The sequence below is a fragment of the Sinocyclocheilus grahami genome, unplaced genomic scaffold (assembly GCF_001515645.1).
Source record: "Sinocyclocheilus grahami isolate Dianchi unplaced genomic scaffold, SAMN03320097.WGS_v1.1 scaffold199.1, whole genome shotgun sequence".
NCBI classification, from domain to species: domain Eukaryota; kingdom Metazoa; phylum Chordata; class Actinopteri; order Cypriniformes; family Cyprinidae; genus Sinocyclocheilus; species Sinocyclocheilus grahami.
Genome location: NW_015505378.1, coordinates 1,124,016 through 1,149,703, shown reverse-complemented (window position 1 = coordinate 1,149,703; position 25,688 = coordinate 1,124,016). Strand labels below are relative to the sequence as shown.

The window sequence follows — 25,688 nt, the reverse complement described above, 5'->3', positions numbered from 1 at the left end:
CTGCTGAGTTTCTAATGTTTTGTCCTGGTCTTTCTCAGAGTGTGTGTGTAATCATATGGGCACTGTTAAGGAGATGTGCCCCTCTCCGGGTAACTGCAACTGCGACTTAAACAGCGGCCAGTGTCAGTGCCTTCCCAATGTGGTGGGCCAGCACTGCGATCAGTGCGCACCGGACACGTGGAATATGGGCAGCGGGAAAGGATGTGAGGCCTGCGACTGCGACCTCAACCATTCATTCAGCTCCTCCTGCAATGAGGTTAGATCACAATCACACCCATCTCATGTTTTGGATTGTAATAAAGTGCACACAGGGATTAATCTGTATTTTTTTATTCTCTGTGCTGTAGATTATGGGCCAGTGCTCTTGTAAACCTGGGTTTGGCGGCAGAACCTGTCGAGAGTGTAGAGAGCTGTTCTGGGGAAACCCTGAGGTCAAATGCCACGGTGAGCTCAGAAAAACTGAAAAATACCAGTGCAATAAATGACTCAGTCAATTATGATAATAATTTGCAATGCATTTAACTTTAGTAATGTGATGTATTTCTGAGGGAACCAGAATATTCTTCAGGAAATAATATATTACGGCCCGTCATTTTGTTCATTTAGTTGGCTATGATATTATTGGTTTTAATATTATTTATTTTATTATTTCATTTATATTACAACAATTTAAAAAGTTTGGGGTCAATAAGATTTTTTTAAAGAATGAATGCTTTCATTCTGCAAGGATGCTTTAAACTGACCAAAATGACAGTAAAGACATTTATAATGTTACAAAAAAGACTCTATTTCAAATAAAAGCTGTTCTTTTGATCTTCCTATTCATCAAAGAATCCTGAAAAAAAGTATTATGATTTTAAAAAGAAAGCATTCAAAAAGAAAAAGAAAATTCAGCTTTGATCACAGGAATAAATTACATTTTAAAATATATTAAAACAGAAAACACTTACTGTAAATTGTAATAATATTTCACAATATTAATGTTTTTACTGTATTTTTTATTAAAATAAATTCAGCCTTGGTGAGAATAAGAAAATTCTTAAAAATATATATTTTAAAATACCTCATTCGGACCCCAAACTTTTGAATGGTAGTGTTATATTTATTATACTATTTTAAATATAATACAAAGATAACGTATAATACAAAATAACAAATACAATATATATATATATATATATATATATATATATACATACAGTATATAATATTATATAATAATAATGATTTTTATATAATAGTATTATATAATTTTCCCTCACCTATGTATTCTTGGTTATGACAGTAGTCTGAAAACTATTATTTTGTATTCAGAAAAATTCACACATTGAATTTAATTTCAGAAAGTTAATATTGAAATTAAATTATCACTGCTAAACATTAAATAAACCCAGATAATGAACCTAAAAGCATGTTGCTGACATTGCAGAAACGTCAGTTGTGAGTTCTGCCAATACCCCAAACCATAAAATCTGTAGGCAACACAGTTGTGTAGGAATGTGTAGCAGAATGGAGAAGCCCTCGGACCACTCTCTGATTTGCCCCAGATGTGCACGACCATGAAGAGCTCGTGGGGGGATCTGTCCAAGCCTCGCAATATCCTCTCTACTCCCACAATGCACCTTTGTGTTCATGGTCTTTCCCCTTATGGGGCCACTAGTGTCTGCCACAGTGCTCCTCCTCAGAAAAGAGGATATGTCCTCTCTCTGACTGTATTTGTGGCTGTGCAGACAGTATCTTTGGAAATCTATTTGAACCTGATGAAGAATTTTCTGGTGCTTTTGAGGTCTTGAACACAAGGAAAGTGCAGGGTACAATTCTGATGGTATTGAGCATCGACTACAGATGTGTTTTATTAGAACTTCACTACAATCTCAGGCCAATTAACAGCTCATTATTAAGGGTAAAGTATGACCTACCATCAGCATTTCTAGCACTTTACAAGTTGGCGAAAGAGATTTCCAGTGAATAACATTTCGGTCTGTTCACACAAAGCCACACAAGTCATATAAACAACTTTTATGGTACATTTTTGGAATGACATAAAGATAATCAAATGCAGACTTTTTTTGCACAAACTATTCCTTTAATAAGCCATTTGGCCTTGAGCAGAGCAGGTTTTGAACTCTCTGAGCAGATAAAGCAGTGTGCTGGTACGTTTTTCATGAATGTTTAACAGCAGTAAAATGGACTTTGTAATGACAGAAGTACCTCTCGAGTGGTTTAGGCTGGGAGACAGTGGTTCCTCTTCTCAGGCATGCGAGATGTTAAAGATTTACATCCCCATACCGTGGCCATATATGTCTATGTAAACGATTGCAGAGTACACACATGCACTGCATTCAATCTTCAAGAAGCGTGATTAATTTAGGTCTACTTTTCAAAGATTCATGTAATTCTCAAGCTGGCTTTTAAACAATAAAATGCAGATGTGTTCCACGGGCAGTAAAAGCCTGTCCTTGAGTTTTTATGTCTATTGTAAGAGTGTAAATTGCTACTAAATACTTCACATCATTAACACAAAAGCTCCTACGCCTGTTACCGTCTCCAGGGGTCACATTCACGGCATTGTCCCAACAAGAAACACCCCCGGTGTCGCCTGAGGCCCCCTGGATAATAGCAGGGATTACCCTCTGAGATAATTCCCTATCTCTAGTACCTTGCATGCATTAGCAACCTTAAGTGAAGGAGTCTTTTCCTGTGGAATGTGTGTGTAATGTAATCACGTCACATCGGAATTCATTTTAAGTAAACAAACCATCCCAGACAGGGTCCCCATTCACATCTTGTATGTGTCACATGCATTGTCCTGAGTTCTCTTCGGGGGTCAAAAAAGTGCTGGTCTCTGGTTACCTGTTTACCCATAAAGACATGAGCTCTGTTACAAATAGTGAGCTACCAACCTACCTAGACAGCATAATTTTCCTGCCCTCTAATGCTAAATTTACACTGCAAAGGTGGCACAGAAGTGCTTCCGAGCTGGCATTTATGTGTCTTTACACAGACTGCATAATGCTGCTCAGAGGTGGCATGAATGCATTTACACTGCAATTTCAACAGTGTACTGTATTTTGATATTAGGGGATGAGGTGGGTCAGAGCAGGCATACTTTAGTCTGGCTTTATGGAGAAATCTGAGCAGGCACAGAGCAGCTTTAACCTGTAAGCTGTAAAGATGTCTTAAGATAATTTGTTTTAGACAGATTTTAAAGCGTCCTTCATGAAGAAGACATGGTGTCCTTCATGGTGCAAGTTTCGTCTGATATTATATTTACAAGTTGAATGAATGCCACCACAAAGTCATAATTATGAATGAGAAACCTTGTGGAGGTGAATTTTGTTTTGAGCCCAGAGTTTACGAGTTGGAAAACATGGCGAAACACAATGGATGTAGTGTCTGTATTTAAGGAAATTTGTTGAATTAATGAAATTATTACTAAAATTACTTTCTGCCACTTGCAACAAAAGTTGCTTATACAAAATATAATAGTATTATACATTTGCAATGGAATATATAATGATTCAGGTTATGGCAGCTTCATACATTAAATAAAAACACAAAAAAGCAAACCTGATGTGCCTTCTTTATTCATCATTTTTGTAGAAGCAGAGTTGCGTCGTAAAAATAGATACTAACTCATAAATACTAACTTCCCAGTAGTGCTTGAACGCCCCATCAGAATTGACTTGTGCCAAGCTGGGAAAAAATACAAATAAAAAGGCAGACATGAGAAATACTAGTTATAAATATACTGATATTTCACTCAATATTGAAAAGTATTGATAGAAATTTGTTCTGTCTAATTCAAATGGACTATTTTACACAATACTTGTGAGTGCTATGTATTTTATGCTTATTAGAGTAGTACATTGTTAGCTTAGCAACATGCTAATGCCAAACTCTATTGGAATCAATTGCACGTTGCATGAGGAGTGCTATTGGTGTGGTGTACAGAATCGCAGCCTATGTAGAGCATTCAAAATCAGTCACTTAAAGGCACAATATGTAATTTTCGCCGCTAGAGGGTGCGTATTCAAAATAAACAAAGAGGCAAAGGCATAGTTTGATGGCTCCGTGACTGAGCGTGGAGTCATGGGAGTTGTGGTCTTCATCCCCACAGCCGATGCAATCCAGAAATCATGTTCATGGATGAGCTAATGATTTATTAACGTAGTAGAATGAAGCAGGGTGAGGCTGAAAGCCGTCGAAGTGAAACGAGGCCGCTGAACGAGCGTGACACACAGCTCGAAAGCAGTGGAGCTTTTATTATGCCACAGTCGACCACTTGCGCTCCTTCCGGTCGTGCGTATGTGGGGAAAAAAGCAGCTGTTTAATCATACTAGATACATTTGAAAGTTCTGTTATAATGCTACTCTGTGCGGTCGTCACCGGTCTATTAAAATGCACAACATATTAAAGCTTCTTTGGTGTTTCCATATTTTCTACAAAACAAAACCGGAAATCGAGGGGTTATGACGTCATTGGCAGGCGACACAATGACACTATGGACATGCTCCATGTCACTAGTTAAAATTGCTTATTTCTCTGGATTTAAACATTCTTCGAAACATTTGGGATAGTGTAAGTAGACAAGTCAGCAAAATATATAACACTGTTCTAGTGGTTTTTGGTTTTGGATATTTTAATAAAAAAATCTTACATATTGTGCCTTTAAGCTAAAAATTTTAATAGGATGAAGGTATCTCTTTGTCACAGTAGACAGCTAGCTTGCTAGGTTTTGGAATAGTGCTAAATAGATACTGTATGCTGAAAATCAAATAGAAAAATAGAAACGCAGATTCTTTGACTGGTGAAAATGGCCTTGATGAAGGTTAACAGGGTCGTTACAACTCCTAGAATTTTTTGTGGATGAGTATGTTTGTTTAAGGGCCTCATGTTAGGTCATTCCTAACATAGTGTTTGCTAAGTGTCTCGTCTGTCATTGTGGAGCAGTTATTGCCTTTTTTTCACCAAACACTATGAGACGACGCTAGCAGTGCAGCACTAAAGTTGGCAAACAATCTTTTCCTTAATCCTTCCACTCCCACCAGCTCCGCCTGACTCCATCGCTCACTCTTTCAACTCCAGGCTAATAAGGTCACAGTAACTCAAGGTTTGCACCTGTTGACAGAAAATGCCACAGTCAGTGAGCGGTTGTCTTAAACATCTTGCTAATAGTTCATTTCGGTTCATTTCTTTTAGCCTTTCAAGTTGTATTTTTCTAATAATATCTTATAAATTAAAAAAAATAAAATTCTACCCAATATTTATTTTATGCCTCTGTTAGCTTAACAACATGCTAACATTAAACCAGTGTTATTTTAGTATTTATTTATATATTAGTTTTTATTATTATTTTGAATTAGCTTTTATTTTTTATCTTTTCAGTTCATTTTTAATTTGTTTACATTTCAGTAATTTATATATTTAATATATATTACTATTTAGGTTTAATTTATTTATTATTTCAGTTGTAGTTTTAATGCCGTTTTATTTTTTTATTTATTTTGAGGTAAGTTTTTTAATCTAATATGTATATATTATTTAATTTCAACTTCATTTCAGTTAACAAAAATGTTTATAATAGTTTTAGTTAATGATAAGCCTGCGTTAAACTTCTCTCTTCCTCTCTGTACTTAAACCTCAGTGTTCCTGTATATTACAGCATGTGATTGTGACCCAAGAGGCATCGCAGAGCAGCAGTGCAACAAGGCCACAGGACACTGTGTTTGCGTGGAGGGCGTTTCCGGGCCCCGATGTGACACGTGCACTCGAGGCTACACAGGCGAGTTCCCACATTGTGAGCGCTGCCACCAGTGCTTTGCCGAATGGGATGTAATTGTGGGCGACCTCACCAACCAGACCCATAGGCTGGTCCAGAAGGTCAATACCATCAAAGCCACTGGTATTACAGGACCCTACCAGGCCACCATCAATAACGTTGAAAGCAACGCCAACTCAATCCGCAACATCTTGGCTCAGAATCCAGCCACTCAGCCTTTAACAGAGATCCAGGGACTTCTCGAACAAGCAACGTAAGTTACGACCTTGCTCAGAATGTGGAAGCAAGTGTAGATCCTTCTCATCAAGTCATGTTGAGAAATCATTTTTGATTCTTATCATGAGAATAATCTGTTTGAATCTTTTCCCTGAAGTGCCTTAATGGCTAAAATGAACACCAACCTTAACCTGACGGAGGAGACCTTGTCCGAGATCTCATCCGACAACAACAGCACGGACACCAAACTGAACTCCCTCAAAGAAGAAGCTCAGAAACTGGAACAGACAGTGAAAGACCTTCAGGAACAGGTGGAGTTTGTGAAGAATTCAGACATTCGAGGTGAGTAACATCACTTGAGCACTTTCTTCAATAGACCCAGACAAAGTATCAATGCACCATGCTTTTTGGTCCACAGGGGCCAGAGCGAGCATGACTCGATACTATGAGCAGTCCCAGATGGCAGAGATCCGTGCAAATGCCTCCACCATTGACCCATACAACCTGGTCAATCAATCTGCCACCCTGCGGACAGAAACGGAGGACTTGATGAACCAGACCAAAGAAGAGTTCATTCAAAGGCAGGATGAGTTTTCGAAGAAACTGGACAACCTCGCTGGACAGCTGGAGACTCTGGACCTTTCTGAGCTTAGCGAGAAGGTAAAGCAGTCAACAAATTGATGAACATGGATAGTTTTAATCAGCAAATGTTTCGTTTTCAGAAGCAAATCAGGTGCAATCATGTCACTTTCATGTTGTCTTTATGGTAAATCAATGGAGATCCTCAAGCTTGTTTCTTGTCACATAATATTTTAACCTTTCAATTAAATGTCACAAATTGTGAGGCTTGTTGAAGACAGGTATACTGTTACATTTAAATGTGATTGGACTTCTAGAGACCAGAGTATCACCCAGAACACACTAGCAACTGCATTATAGCAATGTCCTTGCAACTACTTAGAACCATAGATGTATATACATAGATGCCTCTTTGGTGGCTGTTTCTATGTGCCGCAAGATACGTAAACCATATTGGAACGGTCTGTCAGAAACCATGTTGGAATGGTCTGTCATATTGGAGTCGGTTCGTGAACACTCAAGAGCAAGTTGACGGTGCGTCTGTACTTATATGCATATATGAATATCTATATTTTTAGTAGGGTTACAAAGAGGCGGAAATTTTCCACAAAATTTCTGTGAATTTTCCAAAAATTCTGGAATGTTTCCAAAATCTGACCTTTTCTGCACCTTTTTTGCTAAACTAACAACATACACCAAGACTAAGGCATTAGATAACACAACATCAAAAGTTACCATAGTTTAAAAACCTGTAATATTGAGTTAGTACATATTAAAAACACAAACCATCTTGAAACTCATGGCATCTTGAAACTCATTTATTTTAATTGTGAGTGACGACACGTTGACTGTTCCAAGATGGCCGACGTGTCTGGAGTGGTCGAATGTGGAATCTACCTATACATATCTTTGCTAGTAACTACATAGCAGTGCCCTTGAGACCACCCAGAATACCTAGCAAATGCATAGCAAAGCCCTTGCAATAACACACGACACTCCAGCATCATCCCAGTGAGTTTTGCATATTTAAATATAAAAACCTAGTTTTAACTTTGAGATCTTTCTCTGGCTAGACATGTGGCAGTTTAGCTGGCTCAGAGAACTGTGCCGACTCCCCCTGCGGAGGCCTGAGCTGTGTGGATGTGGAAGGAAACAGGAAGTGTGGAGGAGAAGGATGTGATGGCCTCACCACACTGGCCTACAATGCCTGGCAGAGAGCCAAGGACTTCGACCTAGAGATTATCAGCGCTATGGAGGAAGTGGACAAGCTCTCCAAAATGGTGAGGTTTCTCAGCTGATACTGTATCTGCTATTGATATGATAAAATATTTTGCAATGCATTTTTCTAGAGATTTGCTTCTGTTCGGTTCTTCTCACTGTTAAGAACTTGATAACTGCTGAATGCTTTTGTGTAGACTTTGTAGACATTCATTTTATTGTAGGATTTGCAAGGATTTCTTCTAAAAAACATATTCTTTAATAGTCCTTAATTTGTATGTTCAGGTGTCAGAGGCAAAGGTAAAAGCAGATGAAGCAAAGCTTAATGCTCAAGAAGTGCTAGCAAAGACTAATGAGACCAAAAAACGAGTGGATGGCAGCAACGAGGAGCTACGCCAGCTCATCAAACAGATCCGAGACTTCCTCACTCGTAAGACACGTTTACAGGTTTCCTTGAAATAAGTTGCATGGATGATCAAGTTTGTGAATTTTAACTCCTACTCTATCTGGTTCTCCAGAAGATGGAGCGGACCTGGAAAGCATCGAGGCTGTGGCCAGTGAAGTTCTGCAGATGCAGATGCCCACCACTCCAGCCCAGCTGCAGAACCTGACTGCAGAGATCAGGGAGCGCGTGGGCAGCTTGACGGACGTCGAGCACATCCTTAACCAGAGTGCCGCAGACATCCTGAGAGCAGAAAGCTTGCTGGAACAAGCCCGCAAGGCCAGGTCTGAGATATATTCAGTAATTTACATCAGTCCGAGAGAACAGTTTGATAGAATAGGCACTTGCCGCAAATTGCAATTTTTGCCACCTCATTACCAAATGTGATTATTTCCATCAAATAAACATCAAAATTTGAATTTTGCATGCTAGGTTATTTATTTTTTATTTTTTTAATTTTGGTCAATAGTCTATTTATTAATAGAGCCCGACCGATATGGGCTTTTGGGGGCCGATACCGATATTAGGGAGTAAACAAGGCCGATATCGATATATCTTTTTGTATATTATAGTACAGTACCAGTCAAAAGTTTGGACACTTTCCCATTCGTGTGTCCAAACTTTTGTCTGGTACTATATATAGAATACAGTATATACATAAACAGAATATATATACATAAACACATTTTTGCAATGATCACTCAAATGTGGTGACCAAGCACTTATAATGACGTGACAAAGATATGTAATGGAGGCAGAGGATGTAATTATTTATGCTGTAATTATGACAAAGCTGCATGTTTTCAAACCTTTTCATTAACAGAAACTATGAGTATTGACATACTAATTAACCATAATATTTAAAAAAAACAGTAGTTATAGAAGGCGGAATAAGAAATATGATTTCAGTTTACATTGTGATTATATTATTTATTTATTTGTAGCATTTTAATTTAGATTTGAGAGTGTTATAATATATCAATAATAACAACACAGCCCTGCATCTTCAAAAAAAAAAAAACTCTTGCAAAAAAAAAAAAAGCCTATTACCTAATGTGATGATGCTAAGTTTTCATCATGTACAAGCTTTTTATCATGTACAGTTTTTTGTCCATAAAAGAATGAAGATTTTTCAAATTATATATATATATTTATGTGAAAGCTTTAATGCACTTATCAAAATAACAAATTAGTCAAAATGTAAAAAAAAAACAGTATTAGGCGTGAAAATGTCTTCAGTATCATTCACACATGTGAAAAGTGTCTGAGAATTGAACAAAGATAGGAGGAAGATAGGAATCGTGTCTTTGTGGCAGTTTTTCTGGTGTTTAAAGGATAATACAAGACTTCCTCACCTTACAAATTGTTGTCAAAAGCAAAAATGCTACAAAATGCACATATTTTGTGGGAAAGTGTGACATACTAGAGCAAAACTATTTTTGAAATCACAACCCCAAAATTAGCATTAAACAAACATTGGATTTTATTCAGCAAATGTGATGCAGGGCGGTGTAATTTTGTGATTTCAAGTCATTTTAAGTCATCCTGGTTGAGAACCACTGCAAGTGTACCATATCTGTGGAATGTGTTAGTATTTCCACTAGTGGCCAGTTCATTAAACAACATGTTTGTATGTTCTCTATTTTTCACAGGAAGGAGGCGACCGATATGAAAGACACAGCTGAGATGGTGAAGGAGGCCTTGCAGCAGGCTGAGCGTGCCCAGAGTTCAGTAACCGAGGCACTGAAACAGGCCACTGCTGACATCAAGGGAACGCAAGGCTTGCTGGTCTCGGTAAGTCTACATCACCAGTCATTTGTTCCAAGGGGACGATTTTAGGCTTGTTTTGGTCATTATCAATATGGTGCAATTTGGAATTTATATTTGAAGCCACTTTGTCACTCTTTTGTACAAAAGGTGGAGTCAGAGACTTCCGACTCAGAGCTAAAACTGAGGAACGCCACCCGAAAGCTCCTGAAGTTGGAAAGCAATTTAGCTCTGCTGAAAGAAAAGGCTCTCAACACCTCCACCAGTGCCAACAGCACAGATAAAGAGGCTGATAGCATCAATGTACTGGCTGACCAGCTCAAAAAGGTGCCTGAATTACACGTTACGTCATCTTTGGTATTAAGTTTTGCATTTGTAACCTGTGCTGTGGTTGACTGTTTATGCAGGATTTGGATTCAGAGCTGAAAGACAAGTACAGTAGTGTTGAGGAGCTGATCACACAGAAGGCTGAAGGAGTGGCAGAGGCCAAGAAAAGAGCAGAGAAACTCCAACAGGAAGCCAAAAATCTGCTGCTACAGGCCAGCGACAAACTTCAGCTTCTGAAAAGTATGTCAATACTGTATTTCTAGTTCCTGTAAAGCAAACATTACTGCATAAACATTAAAAGTGATTTCTGGGTTAATACATTTTAAACATTGGGGGTTTAGAAAAGAACTATCACACAGCTGGTTCCAATTTAATATTTAGTGCTCTAACTTACGATGAATTTTGCTATATTTCTGTGTTTTTCAGATCTTGAGAAGAGCTATGATGAAAATCAGAAGCTGCTGGAGGACAAGGCCAATGAGCTGGTGGATCTGGAGAAGGCTGTTAAAGAACTGCTTCAGGAGATCAGTCACAAAGTCACCGTCTACAGCACCTGTCTGTTTTAACACTACTACAGACTGCATAAGGAAAATATATTAAATTACCTTCTATGTCAAATCCCTGAGAAGGTTTTGTGAGTTTTACATCTGTTGCAGATACAGTTTTACCCATACGTTTATATTTGATCACTGTATGGAAGGGTGTTACACACTTTTATGACCACAAGAGAATGTAATTTGGATTTTAAAACATAGCAGACCAAAGAGTGAATGTAAGATATGCCCAACATTACTAGGAGAATGCAATTACAGTCGGCTCATTGTTTCAATTTAAGATTAAAGTTAAAATAGTCAAATAATATAAATGTGATTTTTTTTTACTTTTCAACTATTTACCAACTTGTAAATTCCATGAAAATTCAATCAGAATAAACTCAAGTGAGTAATACAGTGTGAAACTGTTATTGTTACAGTGTGAATTTGTCTCATGTTAATAAGTTAAAGGGGTCATATGATGCTTTTTTAAAGATCATTATTTGGTGTATTTGGTGTAACAGAATATGTTGACATGCTTTAATGTTCAAAAAACACATTATTTTTCAAATACTGTACATTATTGTAGGTCCTATATGCCCCGCCTCTCTCAAATGCTTCGTTTTCTACAAAGTCCCTCCTTCCGACAAGCGCAGTCTGCTCTGATTGGCCAGCTGACCCAGTGCATTGTGATTGGCCGAACACTGCAAGCACTCGTCGGAAATGTAACACCCCTTACCATAATCGCAAGCTTCATCTTTCAAAATAAATGTAAAGACAGTAAATAATGTCATTAGTTTTATCATCATTTCAAGCCCGAAAGGGGAACAGAGTCGCGTGACAGACGAAGCTGATGAAGCTGGAATGTGATGAAGCTGGAATGTGTTTGCAGTACACAAGCCACGGTTAAGACAGCTGACTCCACTGTGATGCTTTCGGAAGGCCAAATAAAGTGATTTTTCTTCCACCTAGAAACACACAGTGTCTCCCTGACATGGCTGCTTCAACAACTGTGGTTACTGAAACCACGCCTTCTTTCTTTGCGTGCACATTTGGCCCACATTATGCAAATATTTCCACATAGTGACGTAGCTATGTGGGGGCGTGTTAGAACGAGCCGTTTTAGGGGGGCGTGGCAGAGTCTTTGATAAAGAATATCTCTTTGGTTTTGAGACTTTAGTCTTTGCAACTTCAGGGATCTTATCTATGCACAATCAGCTTGTAACACTCCAAAGAGAAAGAAAAACTTGAAATTGCATCATATGACCCCTTTAATAAGTGTTTTCTGTGGCTTTGACATTGTTGCTCAATGTGATCATTAAAATAACCAGATCATGAGAGTCATTTGCTCGTGAATCAGACACTGCTCATACTGAATATGTTATTACGTTATAGTGAGTTAAAGTTATTGTGATTAACTAACTCCATTAAGTTAAGGATTCATCAGACTGTTTTAAACTGGTAACTCCTGTTTTTTGTTTTGTTTTTTTAATAGTGATTTATTGAAATAACCAAATCATAAGAGCCATTTGCATGTGATTCGAGCTACTCTGATCTGTATGCTTTTGAAGTAGAGTCATAGGAGTCATTTGCTTTTGAATCGGACACTGGTCGCACTGTATGTTATTTCGTTATACTAAGGTTAAGTCATTGTGATTAACTAGTTGATTAAGGATTCATCAGACTGTTCTAAACTAGTACAGTTTAAAACTCCTCTACTCTTCCGGTCTCGAGCTATGGCGCAAGGGCGGAGCTATCTGGAACTGCCAGCAGCTGCAGTGACATCAGTGACTTTGGAATAAATGACAGAGGGAAAAGCTGAAGCTGATGCTTCACTTTATAGCACTGACACCAGTCATGAGGGAGTACGTTACCCCTAAACATTGAAAAGATATTAGGATATTACGACAACATATACTCTCAGGACATCGCAAAGAAATTTTTTTCATGAATATGACTTAACCTGATGGAGGACGCGCTCAGTCATTCAGGCAGTCTCTCTCTCTCTCTCTCTCTCTCTCTCTCTCTCGCGCTGTTTAGGCATGTTTTGTGCCGTTGATCGTTGTCGTCGTCACCCTTAATAAATAAAACATTTATTCATGCTTGGGTGTCGGCTGTGAATCCAGTGGAGAGAAATCCCCCACCACTAACTGCAAAGTGCAAACTGGCATCTTAGATCTGCCTCCATTTTGTTGGCAACGCCCCAACTTCCAATGATCCAATCAATTCCCGAAGGATGAAATCAAGTCCCGCCCTCTCGTTTCAGATGCTGTTTCACTCGGATATACGTCACAGCAGAGAAGAAAAGACAATCGCAACTTCCGTTTCATGCCGACTTTAACAGAGGCACCTCAAAGACACCAATAGTGACAGGAACCTCAAGGCAGTATTACAGTGCCTTAAACCCCCAGTGAGCAAGCCAACGGCGACAGTGGCAAGGAAAAACTCCCTACAAAATTAAATGTAGGCAGAAACCTGGGAAGGAACCAAGACTCATCAGGGGGGACTCATCCTCCTCTGGCCGGCAAATCTAAAGATACTGCCTAATTGATTTATAATATTTATGGCTAGATGATAATTAACAAAATAATCGCCCAATTTTAAAATGGCTATTGAGAACAACTCTTACCTGTATTTTACAGGACTTACAGGTTTTCAACAACTCTTACCTGTACTTTACAACTTATAACTTTAGTCTATAACTCTTACCTGTATTTCACAGGATCTACCTGAACTCTTACCTTTAGTCTGCACCTGTTAACTTTAGTCTACAACTCTGACCTGTACTCTAAAACTTGTACCTTTAGTCTACAACTCTTACCTTTATTCTACAACTTACCGGTACCTGTACTCTAGAACTTGTACCTTTAGTCTCCAACTCTTACCTTTCTTCTACAACTGCTTTAGTCTACAACCTTTACCTGCACTACACAACCCTTACCCGCACTCTACAACCCCCCTTAACAACTGCCCTGAATGCACCTGTATGTTGGCCATGGCATTGAGATGGTCCTGTGGTCGTGCATGGCACTGAAGGGGCCTGGGCTGTGCCAGCTGAACTGAGGGCTGCTTGGGCTTTACCTGCACACTGAGGGGTACCTGTGGCTGCGGCGCTGAGGGGTGCCTGTACTGCAGCCGTGGCGCTGAGGGATGTCTGGGCTGTAGCGCTGAGGGGGACAGTGTTTGTGGCTCTTATACTGTGTTTTCTAGCAGTGGCTCAAAGGGTGACCGTGATTTCACCAAGTACAACATGTTCCTGTATCAACATCCTTGTTGATCTTGGAACAACATTCCTATCAACCAATCAGAATTGAGGGATAACTTTTCAGGAAATATCTGTTTTAGGCTTACAATCAGGGTTAGGTGCTTCTACACCCTTGTTAATCAGCTATCATGTCACACTGTTTTTAGGAATAAATTATGGGTAAGGTTAGGTTTAGGGGTAGGGATTGGGTTAAGTCTATATTTTTGGACAGTCATGTTGATCCAGGATCAACAAAAGATGTTGATCCAGGAACATGTCTCACTTGGCAAAATCATGGCGACCGGCTCAAGGACAGGTAACTGGACTCAGGAACACTTTGCCAGCACTATATTGTCAGCAGCCATAAAACTACAACCACATCAACTTACTACGCTGATTTTACATAGTTGAGGCAAAGTTTGACTATTACGCCAGGTTTTGTTGGGCTTAAAAGGATATTAACAGTATAATGTAGAAATCATGGGCCTCATTTATAAAATGTGCATAAGCACAGATTTGATCTTAGAGTGTGCATATGCTAAAGTCCACGTTCATATTTATAAAAACGGTCTTTGACGTGAAAAAGTACTTACTGCCACTTCAGGGTCTGAGCAGGCGTACGCACTTTTCCTTGTGGCAAAGTCGGAATACTGCAGCTTTGAACATAAGCTGCAATAATAATAAAAGCGGTGTACGTGCAAGCACCGAATTCATCATAATCAATAAAGATGCAGTGTAAGAGATTAATTGTGCAGTGTAGTCAGATTTTTTATTAACGGGAGATTTTGCGAGATTAAACTGACATTTTTAGTAGCCTAATGTTGAGAGTTCTTTACTCGCTTTCTGTACAGTTTATTCCATGTTTTTATTATTATTATTTTATTTTACAAGAGAACTTGTGAAGTCTTGATTTACTACTAATGGGTAAAATAGAAAATAAAAATGCATAAACGCGTCTTGGACTGTTTTGTCTGTGTAGCCTATAAGAATATGCCTATGTCGTGCAATAACGGTTTTAATATAGCCTAGCCTATTCTATTCAATAACATTGTTAACTGTTTTTATTTATAACATCTGCTGCTCTGCTTCTATGCAAATGAATAGAGACAGCCTTAAACTTTGTTTTTGTCATTTACATCAGTTATATTTGTATAAAATACACTATATATTGTTGTGTCAGTACATTAATGGCACATTTGAGCAGCATTAGTAAACTGTATAAATGTAAAGAAATGCCAAATCACATGCAGGTTTTTTTTAGACCAGAGACCATAATTGTGTAATAATTTATTTTATTATGATATGAAACGTCCAATTTTTCTTTCAATAATGTTTTTTTTAAGTTTTGCAAGAATTTCGTGATACTAAACTTTTTATTAGTTGTCATAGCAAGTGATTTTAAAAGTAGGATGGCTCACTTTTTATAAGATGACTGAAAATTTTACTTGAATTCGTAGTTTATTCTTACTTTTGGAAACTTAATTACTTTATAATTACTATTAATATTATTATTATTTCTGTTGTTTCTAGAAGTAGTCATTTTGATAATAGTCAATAGAAAAAAATATAACTACACACACACTTTTGTCCACAGAATATTTACACATTATTAAATAAAAAGCATCCGCGCACGAACCTCTACCTCTGCCAGCAGGACCTCAATTTCAGACTCAGTAAAGTTTTTTTTCTTCTTTTTCTTTGTGCTTGTCATTCTCAAGCATAGAAATTCATGGTAATGATATTAATTAGGAGGCGTGTACAAGGCAGAGATCTGACACCAGTCAGCTGCGCACAATTTCAAGATCATTTGCTATTTATAAATGCCACATCTGGAAGAGAAGCGTACGCACGTGTTTTTGTGTGCACATTCGTTTACTCTGAATCGCACTTACGCACTTTTGAAAAATGATCTTAGAACAAATTTAGGACGGTTTATACTCAACATTTTATAAATGAGGCCCCTGGTTAGTAAAAGGTTAGTGTGCTGTTTGAGAGGATTCGACCCTTCTAAAATCCAGAGAGTGCACAGTGTATAGATTAAAAAATGTACACATAGCAAAAATAACAGATATTAACACTAAACAAATACATAAAACAGCTCTCTCAAATGACATTCTATACCAGGGGTGCCCAAACTCGGTCCTGGAGGGCCGGTGTCCTGCAGAGTTTAGCTCCAACTTGCCTCAACACGCCTGCCTTCAAGTTTCTAGTATGCCTATTAAGAGCTTGATTAGCTGGTTCAGGTGTGTTTAATTGAGGTTGGAGCTAAACTCTTCAGGACACCGGCCCTCCAGGACCGAGTTTGGGCACCCCTGGTATAGAATGTCATTTGAGAGAGCTGTTTTATGTATTTGTTTAGTGTTAATATCTGTTATTTTTGCTATGTGTACATTTTTTTTTATTTTGATTATGCATGTACAGCACTTTGGTAAACAATTGTTTTAAAAAAGTGCTCTATAAATACACTTTGATTTGATTTGAGACAGAACTAGAGACAGGAGCAGTGGCCACGACATGCTCTGCTTCATGACAAAACTTACTTCATGACCATTAGAAAATTATGTTCTATAAAGTATACATATGTATAGTATGAATGCAATCTGCTGTGACCTACGGTGTGGGTTACGTTGCTTCACTCTTATTCACCGCACAGAATCTTGTCAGAGGTAGTAGATCGTCTGTGTATTTTCATGAATGCTATGAATACTAACCTACTACTAATTTGACATACTGCTTTTCGCCTATAATATAGTAGGGAAGTATGCATATTCAGATGGCGGTAATGAAAGGGACCTCAGGTGCTCAGCCTGTGACGGGGACCTCAGGAAGCTTTGGCCATGACAGGGGAGACCTCAAGCGGCATTGGCCGTCACAGGGACCTCAGGGAGTGTTGGCTAAGACAGGGACCTCAGGGAGGCAATGGCCTTCACAGGGACTTCAGTGAGCATAGGCTGTTACAGTGACTTCTGGAAGTGACGGCCACCACAGGTATCTCAGAAGCCATGGCTAAATCTGGTACCTCAGGGCCGAACCTCAAGCCTCTAATATGACTAATGGCCTTATATTGAGTAAGCCATGGTTCAGTGCTTGCCAAATTTGTCCTGCAGGCCCCCACAACTGCACATTATGTGTGTCTCTGTTATCGGACTAAATCAATTCAGATCTTACAATGTCTACAAATGAGCTGATGAGATGAAACAGGCGTGTAAGCTGAGAGAGACAAACAAAATGTGTAGTAGTGGGGGGCTCCAGGACAGGTTTGGGAAGCACTGCTGTAGGTGAAAATGGTGGTTCAGCATCGTTTGAGGTTTAATTTAAATGGCTATGTATTGAGGCCACCTGCCTGCACAACTACATATACGCTACAACACATACCTATACTATACAACACTTACATATACTCTACGACTCTTACCTGTACTACACAACACTTACCTTTACTATATTACTCCTACAGTCATGGCCAAAAGTTTTGGCAGTGACATCAATTTTGTGTTTTGTAAAGTTTGCTGCTTAAGCTGTTGTGGTGTTCATTCACGTTGCTTCTAGATTAGTGTGTAGAGTGATCAGATGCATTTTAAATAATTGCTAAAAGCTTCATTGGACAAAAAATTAACTTTTCACAAAAAACTAATTTCACAATTTTTTTGATCCTGACATAAAATGACCACCTAACATTAATTGACTAATCATATCGGCAGCACATGTGAAAGTGTGAATGAGTACTAGTCAGATAAAATCACCATCATACTAATTAGATTGTTAGAGCAGACTGATTGCTATAAAAGGAGGAAAGAAGCGCTTCCAATCATTGTGTTCTTGTTAGCAATGGTTACCTCCAAAGAAACACGTGCAGCCATCATCACTTTGCATCAAAATGAAGGTGTTAAAGCAAAACAAAAAATCTTTTGACTGAAATTTTTCCACAGCCATACCTGTTACACATCCAGTTTAAGAGAAGTTTTTACTTCTTGTAATTAGGAGCGCTTGTCCTCCTAATTAAAAAAATGTAGGAGCACCTTCTGATCAATAATAAAAAATTCTGATCTAAAATTAGCCTGGTGACATTTGACACAAAGTGATTTACAGGGGGATTTTGTTTTTACCTTTGTAATGGCATTTTTCTAATTTTATAAAATGTATGCAGTGTTTCCTAGGATTTTTTTCCCATGGACCACGCCCCCTCCCCTCCCTACCCAAGAATCAGGTGCACTCAGAATTGAATTTATTTGAACTAAAAAATAATAAAATAAGAACAAATAAATTAACGACAATCAATAGCACAAACAAAAACAATAACAAGATACAAATAAAATTTAAATTAATAATTTTAAATTAAAATAAAATTAAACTACTTTTTTTCAGTTAGGTCTAACTATAATTTATTCAACTGTAAAATAACACAGAGTAGTTTTCACTGTATAATGAAAGACCACAAGAGGTTTATTTAGGCTGCTGTCTCTTTAAGACCTCATGCACAGATCTAATATACTGTTACACATGGCTCTGTGCTTACTTTTCTTTTTAGTAGCACTTGTCCTCCTAATTTAAAAAATTTAGGAGCACCTTCTGATCAATAATCAAAAATTCTGATCAAAAATGATCCTGAAACTCAGCTGTGTTTGCTTTTAGAGATGCGAAGCGGCTGAGCTGTTACTATATTTGGAACTATTTTCTTTGAAGAAATAGAGCAAAATCAGGCAATGCTTCTTTATTGAACTGATGTATTAAATCAATATCACATTTGCAAACTCCTTTAATACTTATTAAAAGCGGTCACTCTCCTTAGCACGCAAGTGAGTTCTCAAGACTCAAAAGCACGTGCAAATGATACGTTCCGTCATCTGTCATTGCATCATAAGCGCTGAACCTGCGGGAATGAGTATAATTGTTACTAATAGCTGCAATCCCGCGCCTAAATTCAAGTTCTGCTCTGTGCTCTCTGCTAATAACTCGACTGTGAATGATGCGAACGACATCACTATGTGGTCACTGAGAAGCTGCAGCCGTGGCGGGGATGATCTTTGTGCCGGTGTTGTGCCGAATTCTGCACCCCTGCCAGATTATGCACCCCCTCGTTGAAGTCGCTACCTGATTGCCTAATCCCAACCCCACCCCTAATCCTATCCCCTCCCCCACACCTACTCCTAAACCTACCAATACTAGGGGGTGCAAAATCTGGCAGGGTGCAAATTTCGGCACTACACCGGTGTTGTGCCCAATTCTGACCCCTGCCAGATTATTACCCCCCTAGTATTGGTAGGTTTAGGTTTAGGATTAGGGGTGGGGTTAGGATTAGGCAATCAGATAGCAATTTCAACGAGAGGGGTAATAATTTGGCAGGGGGTCGGAAATCCATCGTAGTTTTCCGTTAGACGGAAAATTTTAATCCCTGAAAATGGCCTCACATGCAAGGAAATTGCTACAAAGAATATTGCACCTGAAAGAACCATTTACCGCATCATCAAGAACTTCAAGGAGAGAGGTTTGACTGCAGTGAAGAAGTCTTCAGGACGTCCCAGAGTGTCCAGCAAGCGCCAGGACGGTCTCCTCCTGAGGAGTCAGCTACGGAATCGTATCAGCAGCAGTGCAGAGCTTGCTCAGGAATGACAGCAGGTTGGTGTGAGAGGGAAGTGAAATTATCTGAATTTTTAAATTTTTTTTTTTTTTTTTAAGTATAAATAGCAGAAGTTAATGGTCTAGCTTTGCATCCTCGGGTGTCATGGAAACAAATCTACATAACAATAATTCGGTTCAGACGGAAAGCGCCATTAACGATTAAAATTACTGATATGCAGATGTGCATTAACGCAATATGAAAACGTTAGATAAGAAACGAGCTTCTCATCGACTCACCAGCAGCTGCAAATGTGAAAACAGATGAAGAAAGTGAAGCAGCACAAGATTAACCGCCGATCATTCAGTTCAAACAACGCGCTGTGACGACATAAACGCTCATAGAACGTTCATGCTACGCGTTCTGCTCGATTTACTCATTCATTAATTCATTCATTCATTCACAAACAGTGAGGAAATCCAACACATAGGCTACATATGGACTATTTATATGATATATATAATGGCAATTTTATGATGCATAAAAAAAATCTTTGTTATTGGACACCTTCGCATACGGAATAAAATTTATTTTGAAGCTGCATCCACACTGTTAGTCAGCACGACATCGGCTATAAAGTTACTTAGTGTATCTTTAATACATTTTGCTGTAGGCTAATTTTTATAAGAGTTGTGGCAGTGTGCCATATTTTACGAGATACAAATGTCAATATCTTCTGCTGTCTTATCATATAAATACATACTTCTAAATAAATAAATGTATTAGTATCATTGATGCTACTATTTATACAAATTCCACATGAGAAAATGCATAGCATGCATTGAACATTGTTTAGTTAACACCGATTTAACTCATTTACAGATAAATAAACTCACGATGTAAAAAACACATACCATACAGAGCAACTTGTAAGTAAAGCAGAGAACAGAAAGTGAAAATTAAAGGTCATGTGGCTTAAAAACTGCATATTTTTATATTTAAAAAACTGCCCTTTAATTTCCAACAGTGCATTATTTTGTAGTTTTTTTTCTGAAGTGAAGGGAAGTGTTTAATCCCATGTTTAAAAAAAAGAAGAAGAAAATATACATATACATATATATATATAACTACGGTATAAGATAAATAAACTAACAACAGCAAAAATGACATAAGTATATAAAATGACCACTAGATGGGAGCATATAAAAGGGTTTCGGGGGTCACCACCGCAAACCGCAACAAAATAAAAGGCAATGAACAGACATAAACAAAGATTGTGTCCTGCAAAGTCAAGTGTATTTACATTTTCATTGTATTTAGTTTCGTATGAGCAAGGGTCCTTTAAGGCCTGTCAAAAAATTAAGCATTTTCCACTGTAAAGCACCGCAAGTAGCCTACAAGCAGAACAATTCAGCTGTTGCTGAGCTCCATCATGTTATCATTGTTAATGCAGCCCAGTTCACTTGTTTATTAATTTTTTTAATGCCCACTGGTTTGCTCATGGCAGCAAATGTCACTTTAGGGACATTTAGGGACATCTGTAATGACAGACAAAATACGCCCCACATTAAAAATAACAATAGGCTACTATAGGCTACTAATAATATAATAATAACATAATTGCAAATAGCCAATAATTAATACGATTTTCTGTTTCTTTTAAACAGTTAGTCACTAGACAATTATAGCTGGACTTTCTTTTTGGTCATTCTTTAAAAGAAGAAATAAATTAAGAATTTTATGACCAATTTTCTTTTGTTGCTGGTACGTACAGTAGCATATTTTCCGATGGGCGACTTTTTCATCTAAAAAAATAGGCTACTAACCTGTAAAAATTATACAGAAAATGCACAGTTAATATATGGAAAAAGTATCATGTGGACAGTAATACTCACATCGCAAAGACAAACAAGGGCATAGGTCATGTGAAATTATCAACTGTATCTAAATTATGAATAACCTTCATGTGGACATGCAAAGTCCCTGTGGCTTTAATGCGGAATTGAAGGGAGAGGCTGCGCGTTCACAATCTCTCCCTCCCCTTCCACTGTGAATTCTGTCCGAACTCAAGCGCGAGGAGAAAACAGCTTCTGCACTGCTCAGCTTCACACGGACACTAAAATGTATCATCTGCCGTCTGCTAACCACAACAGCAGAGGTTTCCAACGGGATATAAAATGCTGCATCATGTTTTGGGATAATTTGGCATCTGAGCATTAAATATTGTTATCACATTTCATCAAGTGTCGTGTTGACTGAAATCCGCGCGAGTGTTAGGAATATCACTGACAGGTAAGGCAATGTGAGAAAGTTAAACCTTTTAAGCGTACACTCTAAAAAATGCTGGGTTAAATACAACCCAGTGCTGGGTTAAATAGGGACAAACCCAGCAATTGGGCTGTTTTGACCCAGCGGTTGGGTTAAATGTTTAAGCCAACCTTCTGGGTAGTAACCTCACCGCTGGGTCAAAACAACTGGGTTTGTCCCTATTTTACCCAGCACTGGGTTTTATTTAACCCAGCATTTTTTAGAGTGTACAACATTTTTTCAGAGAGTAAGTAGAAACATAAGTAAATAAACTGCAGAAGTGTATTTCCTCTTGAAACTTGGGTTTTTGCGGTTAGAAAACAGTCGCTACAAATCTCGAGAAGTTAAAAAAATTCACAAAACAAACACGTTTCGTTAAAAAGTGAAGAGCGTTTTCAGAACGCTGGACAGCGAACATGATCCGAGCGTTCCGTTCTCGAGCGTCTGCTCAGCCGTCCGGTAACGCAGCAGGACGCTCGAGGATGTCCGCTGTCTTTCTTGTTTCCTCTCATTAAGCTCAATTAGTCGACAAGAACTCGAAAAAAGAGACTAGAAATAATATAAAAGCAAAATAAATGTGCATGACCATATAATGTAATGTCATATGCTTTTTATTATCACCCTCATAATGTGCAAAGCTGACTCTTTTTTTCTTAAATGACTCCTACATTGGTTCTTTGAGCATGATTTATATATAGACATAGAAATCCACTAAAGTACTAATCTGCACCTTCATGTGTGCTTGGCAGGTGCTGAAAATGGCAACCAGATACCTGATGCTTATTGCCTTGGGTACTGCAGTGATTGGCAGTGCACGCGGTTGCCCTGAGCAGTGCAAATGCACCGGTAAAGTAAGCCTCCAGCTTACAGATTGTGCCTACAAAGACCTTCTGGAAGTACCCGTGGGCTTGCCGTCCAATGTGACCACCCTGAGTCTTTCAGCCAACAAGATTAAAGTGCTGAAATCCAAAAACTTTATAAATGTGACCCAGGTGACCTCTCTTTGGCTGGCTCACAATGAAATCGTCACTGTTGAGAGGGGTACCTTTGCGCCGTTGATTCAGCTGAAAAATTTGGATATTAGCCACAACAAAATCGTGCATTTTCCATGGGAAGACTTGACCAATCTCACTGCTCTGCATTTGTTAAAGATGAACAATAATGACATGGTCAGTATCCCCAAGGATACTTTTTCCAAACTGAAGGAACTGCGTTCGGTCCGTATTAACAATAACAAGTTTACCACCATCGTGCAGGGAACGTTTGATGCTTTGATTTCCATGTCTCATCTCCAAATCTTCCACAACCCCTTCACCTGCTCCTGCAACCTTGAGTGGCTCAGGGACTGGATCAACAAATCCTCAATCTCCATCCCTGAGCAAAACAACATTGTCTGCGATGCTCCATCGCACCTCAAAGGTACTCAGGTCACTAGCATGCCCAAACTGGACTGCAAGGCCCCGTCTGTGTCCGTCACATATCAGCCAAACATCGAAAAAACCGAACTCAATGAGGGATATATGGTCATGCTTTACTGCGAAACAAAAGGAACCCCTAAACCTGAGGTCACATGGGAGATATATGCTGGAAATCAACTAATTACATTCCCTTTGCCGGCCATTGTTGAAAAAATTGAGATTCCAATTAATGGACCACCTACGAACGCCAGGTTCCTTGTGTTTCAAAACGGCACCTTAATCATCCCTCGCATAAGCAAAAAGGAAGATGGGAACTACACCTGCTCTGCTGTCAATGACATGGGAAAAGCCGAGCGCTCGGTGAGACTTGTCGTTGCGGGCACCAAAAAGCACGCCATCATTTCCATGCTGGACCCAAAAGCATCCAGCCATTTATCAGAAGACAAACCTGGTTCAAAAGGCTCCAAAAACAGCGTTATGTGGTCCAAATCTGAGGAGAAGACAAAGAGCCTTCCAACTGGAACATCTCTCATTACGGTGGATAAAGAGCAAGTGGAAGAAGGGACTTTGCCATTTGTTGGCAAATGCGGAGTAAATGATGGCACGCAGTACATCTCCAACCATGCTTTCAACCTCAGCTTGGATGAACTCAAACAATACACATTTGATTTCGGAGTTATTGCTCTGGAAGTTTCAGAAACTGAGGCCAAAGTTCAGCTGAACCCTTTCCAGATGGCCAACGTGAAGTCAAACGTTCACCTCAGCCAACAACAGGACCTCCAAACTGTGAATAAGGAGCCTTTTAGTCTTTTCCAGACGTCCACCAAAAAGTCACCCCTGGACATGTTGTACCTTTGCGTCGGTACTGGCAATGGACATTCAGTGGTGCAGTGGTCCAAGATAGAGGAGGGCGTCAACGCCTACCGCTTCCAGGGCCTCAAGCCAGGCACTAATTACACTCTGTGCCTAACCTATGGGGGCCAGGACTGTCAAGTCCAAGTGGTCTTCACAACTAGGAAGAAAATCCCATCTTTGCTAATTATAGTGGTCGTTAGTATTTTTTTGCTAGCTTTGGCAACCGTTCCCCTGCTGGGTGCCACCTGCTGCCATCTGCTCTACAAGTATCAAGGCAAGACCTACAAGTTGATTATGAAGATGCAAAACCCAGATCAGATGGAAAAGCAAATCGCGACGGATTTCGACCCCAGGGCGTCTTTTGTGGGATCCGAGAAGAACTTTAACCCGAGTGAGCTGGAAGAGGGAGAAGGCGAGGCTGATGGCGAGGAGGGGGACGGAGAAGGTGAGGACGTCGAGGGCAGCGTTGTAACCGAGTCCATTCCCGAGTCACAATCCAAAACGCAGGAGGAGTTTGAAGTTGGATCCGAGTACAGCGATCGGTTGCCGCTTGGGGCTGAAGCGGTAAACATATCTGCGGAGATCAACGGTAATTACAAACAACCCCGCTGAGATGCCTGTTGTCCGTTCGCTCTGAAACACAATACAAACTAGGTGAATACGGACTGTCGTCTCACGCAATACAGACGCAATTTACCTCAGTAAGTTAGCAGTAAGTGCATACGATGAGTGTTCATGATTATAAACAGGGGTTTTGAGATTTATCGAGTGGACTAGACTTAAATGGACAAACCTATCTTCAAAAAACCTCATAAAACAATTCACTTTAGTGTCTAAGTCTCTTCACTTTAGCATAACCGTAAACGTACGTAGTCTCAAGTAGCATCCATTAAAAGTCATCGAAGTGCATATTGTATAGTGGACATCAAGCGCTTCTGAGGGGAAAAAACACCCTCTTTCCACCGCATGTGTGTGTCTGGAAAACCAGCCAGGTCACCTTGAAAGAAAAAAAATAAGAAAAAAAAGGTGTTAAGTGTAATGTGGGATCCCAAAATGTGTGATTTTTAATCTTTTTGCGAACGGGTGCTTTAAAAATATCTCTCGCCTTTATGAACTGACTGATGTCCTTTCTTCTCTTTGAGATAGCCTTCTTGTTCGTGGCATGTCACACAAAAGTATTTTCAAGTGTGTTTTATTAGGATACTATAGACTGTAGATATTAAATGTCGATTTGTGGTGTAAGCCAAGTAACCTGAGATGTTCTCTCTTTTTTTATATAAATATAAATGGTCCGTTTTTGCCATCAGTCAAAGCGACATCGAGTGTCCAGTAAATTGACGCATAGTGGTTTGTTTCGTGTCCAACTGTCCAATGATGTTGTAAAAACACTCAAACCTTTTAAAGATTTTGATATGATTTTATGTACGTGACCTTAATAAAATA

General features: G+C 39.0%; 2 protein-coding genes across 2 annotated transcripts in view; both read left to right on the top strand.

Moving 5' to 3' along the window:
* LOC107595246 (laminin subunit beta-1-like) overlaps window positions 1-11,322 on the top strand; it is a 43,628-nt gene extending 32,306 nt beyond the window's left edge. Inside the window, exons 22-33 of the mRNA XM_016285597.1 lie at window positions 39-256; window positions 348-444; window positions 5,666-6,035; window positions 6,156-6,340; window positions 6,417-6,658; window positions 7,651-7,857; window positions 8,081-8,225; window positions 8,314-8,521; window positions 9,890-10,031; window positions 10,155-10,331; window positions 10,412-10,571; window positions 10,758-11,322. Coding sequence (XP_016141083.1) covers window positions 39-256; window positions 348-444; window positions 5,666-6,035; window positions 6,156-6,340; window positions 6,417-6,658; window positions 7,651-7,857; window positions 8,081-8,225; window positions 8,314-8,521; window positions 9,890-10,031; window positions 10,155-10,331; window positions 10,412-10,571; window positions 10,758-10,897 — 2,291 coding nt within the window. The 3' untranslated portion in view covers window positions 10,898-11,322. The remainder of the gene's footprint in view (window positions 1-38; window positions 257-347; window positions 445-5,665; window positions 6,036-6,155; window positions 6,341-6,416; window positions 6,659-7,650; window positions 7,858-8,080; window positions 8,226-8,313; window positions 8,522-9,889; window positions 10,032-10,154; window positions 10,332-10,411; window positions 10,572-10,757) is intronic.
* A 10,398-nt stretch (window positions 11,323-21,720) lies between these two features.
* On the top strand, window positions 21,721-25,688 carry LOC107595243 (immunoglobulin superfamily containing leucine-rich repeat protein 2-like). Its single transcript, XM_016285594.1, has 2 exons — window positions 21,721-21,957; window positions 22,722-25,688. Exon 2 carries the CDS (start codon window positions 22,731-22,733, stop codon window positions 24,855-24,857), a length of 2,127 nt encoding a protein of 708 aa, XP_016141080.1. The 5' UTR covers window positions 21,721-21,957; window positions 22,722-22,730; the 3' UTR covers window positions 24,858-25,688.

What these genes read in the sequence shown, in the direction of transcription:
- LOC107595243 (XM_016285594.1), top strand. Translation starts at nt 22,731, where the DNA reads ATGGCAACCAGATACCTGATGCTTATTGCCTTGGGTACTGCAGTGATT.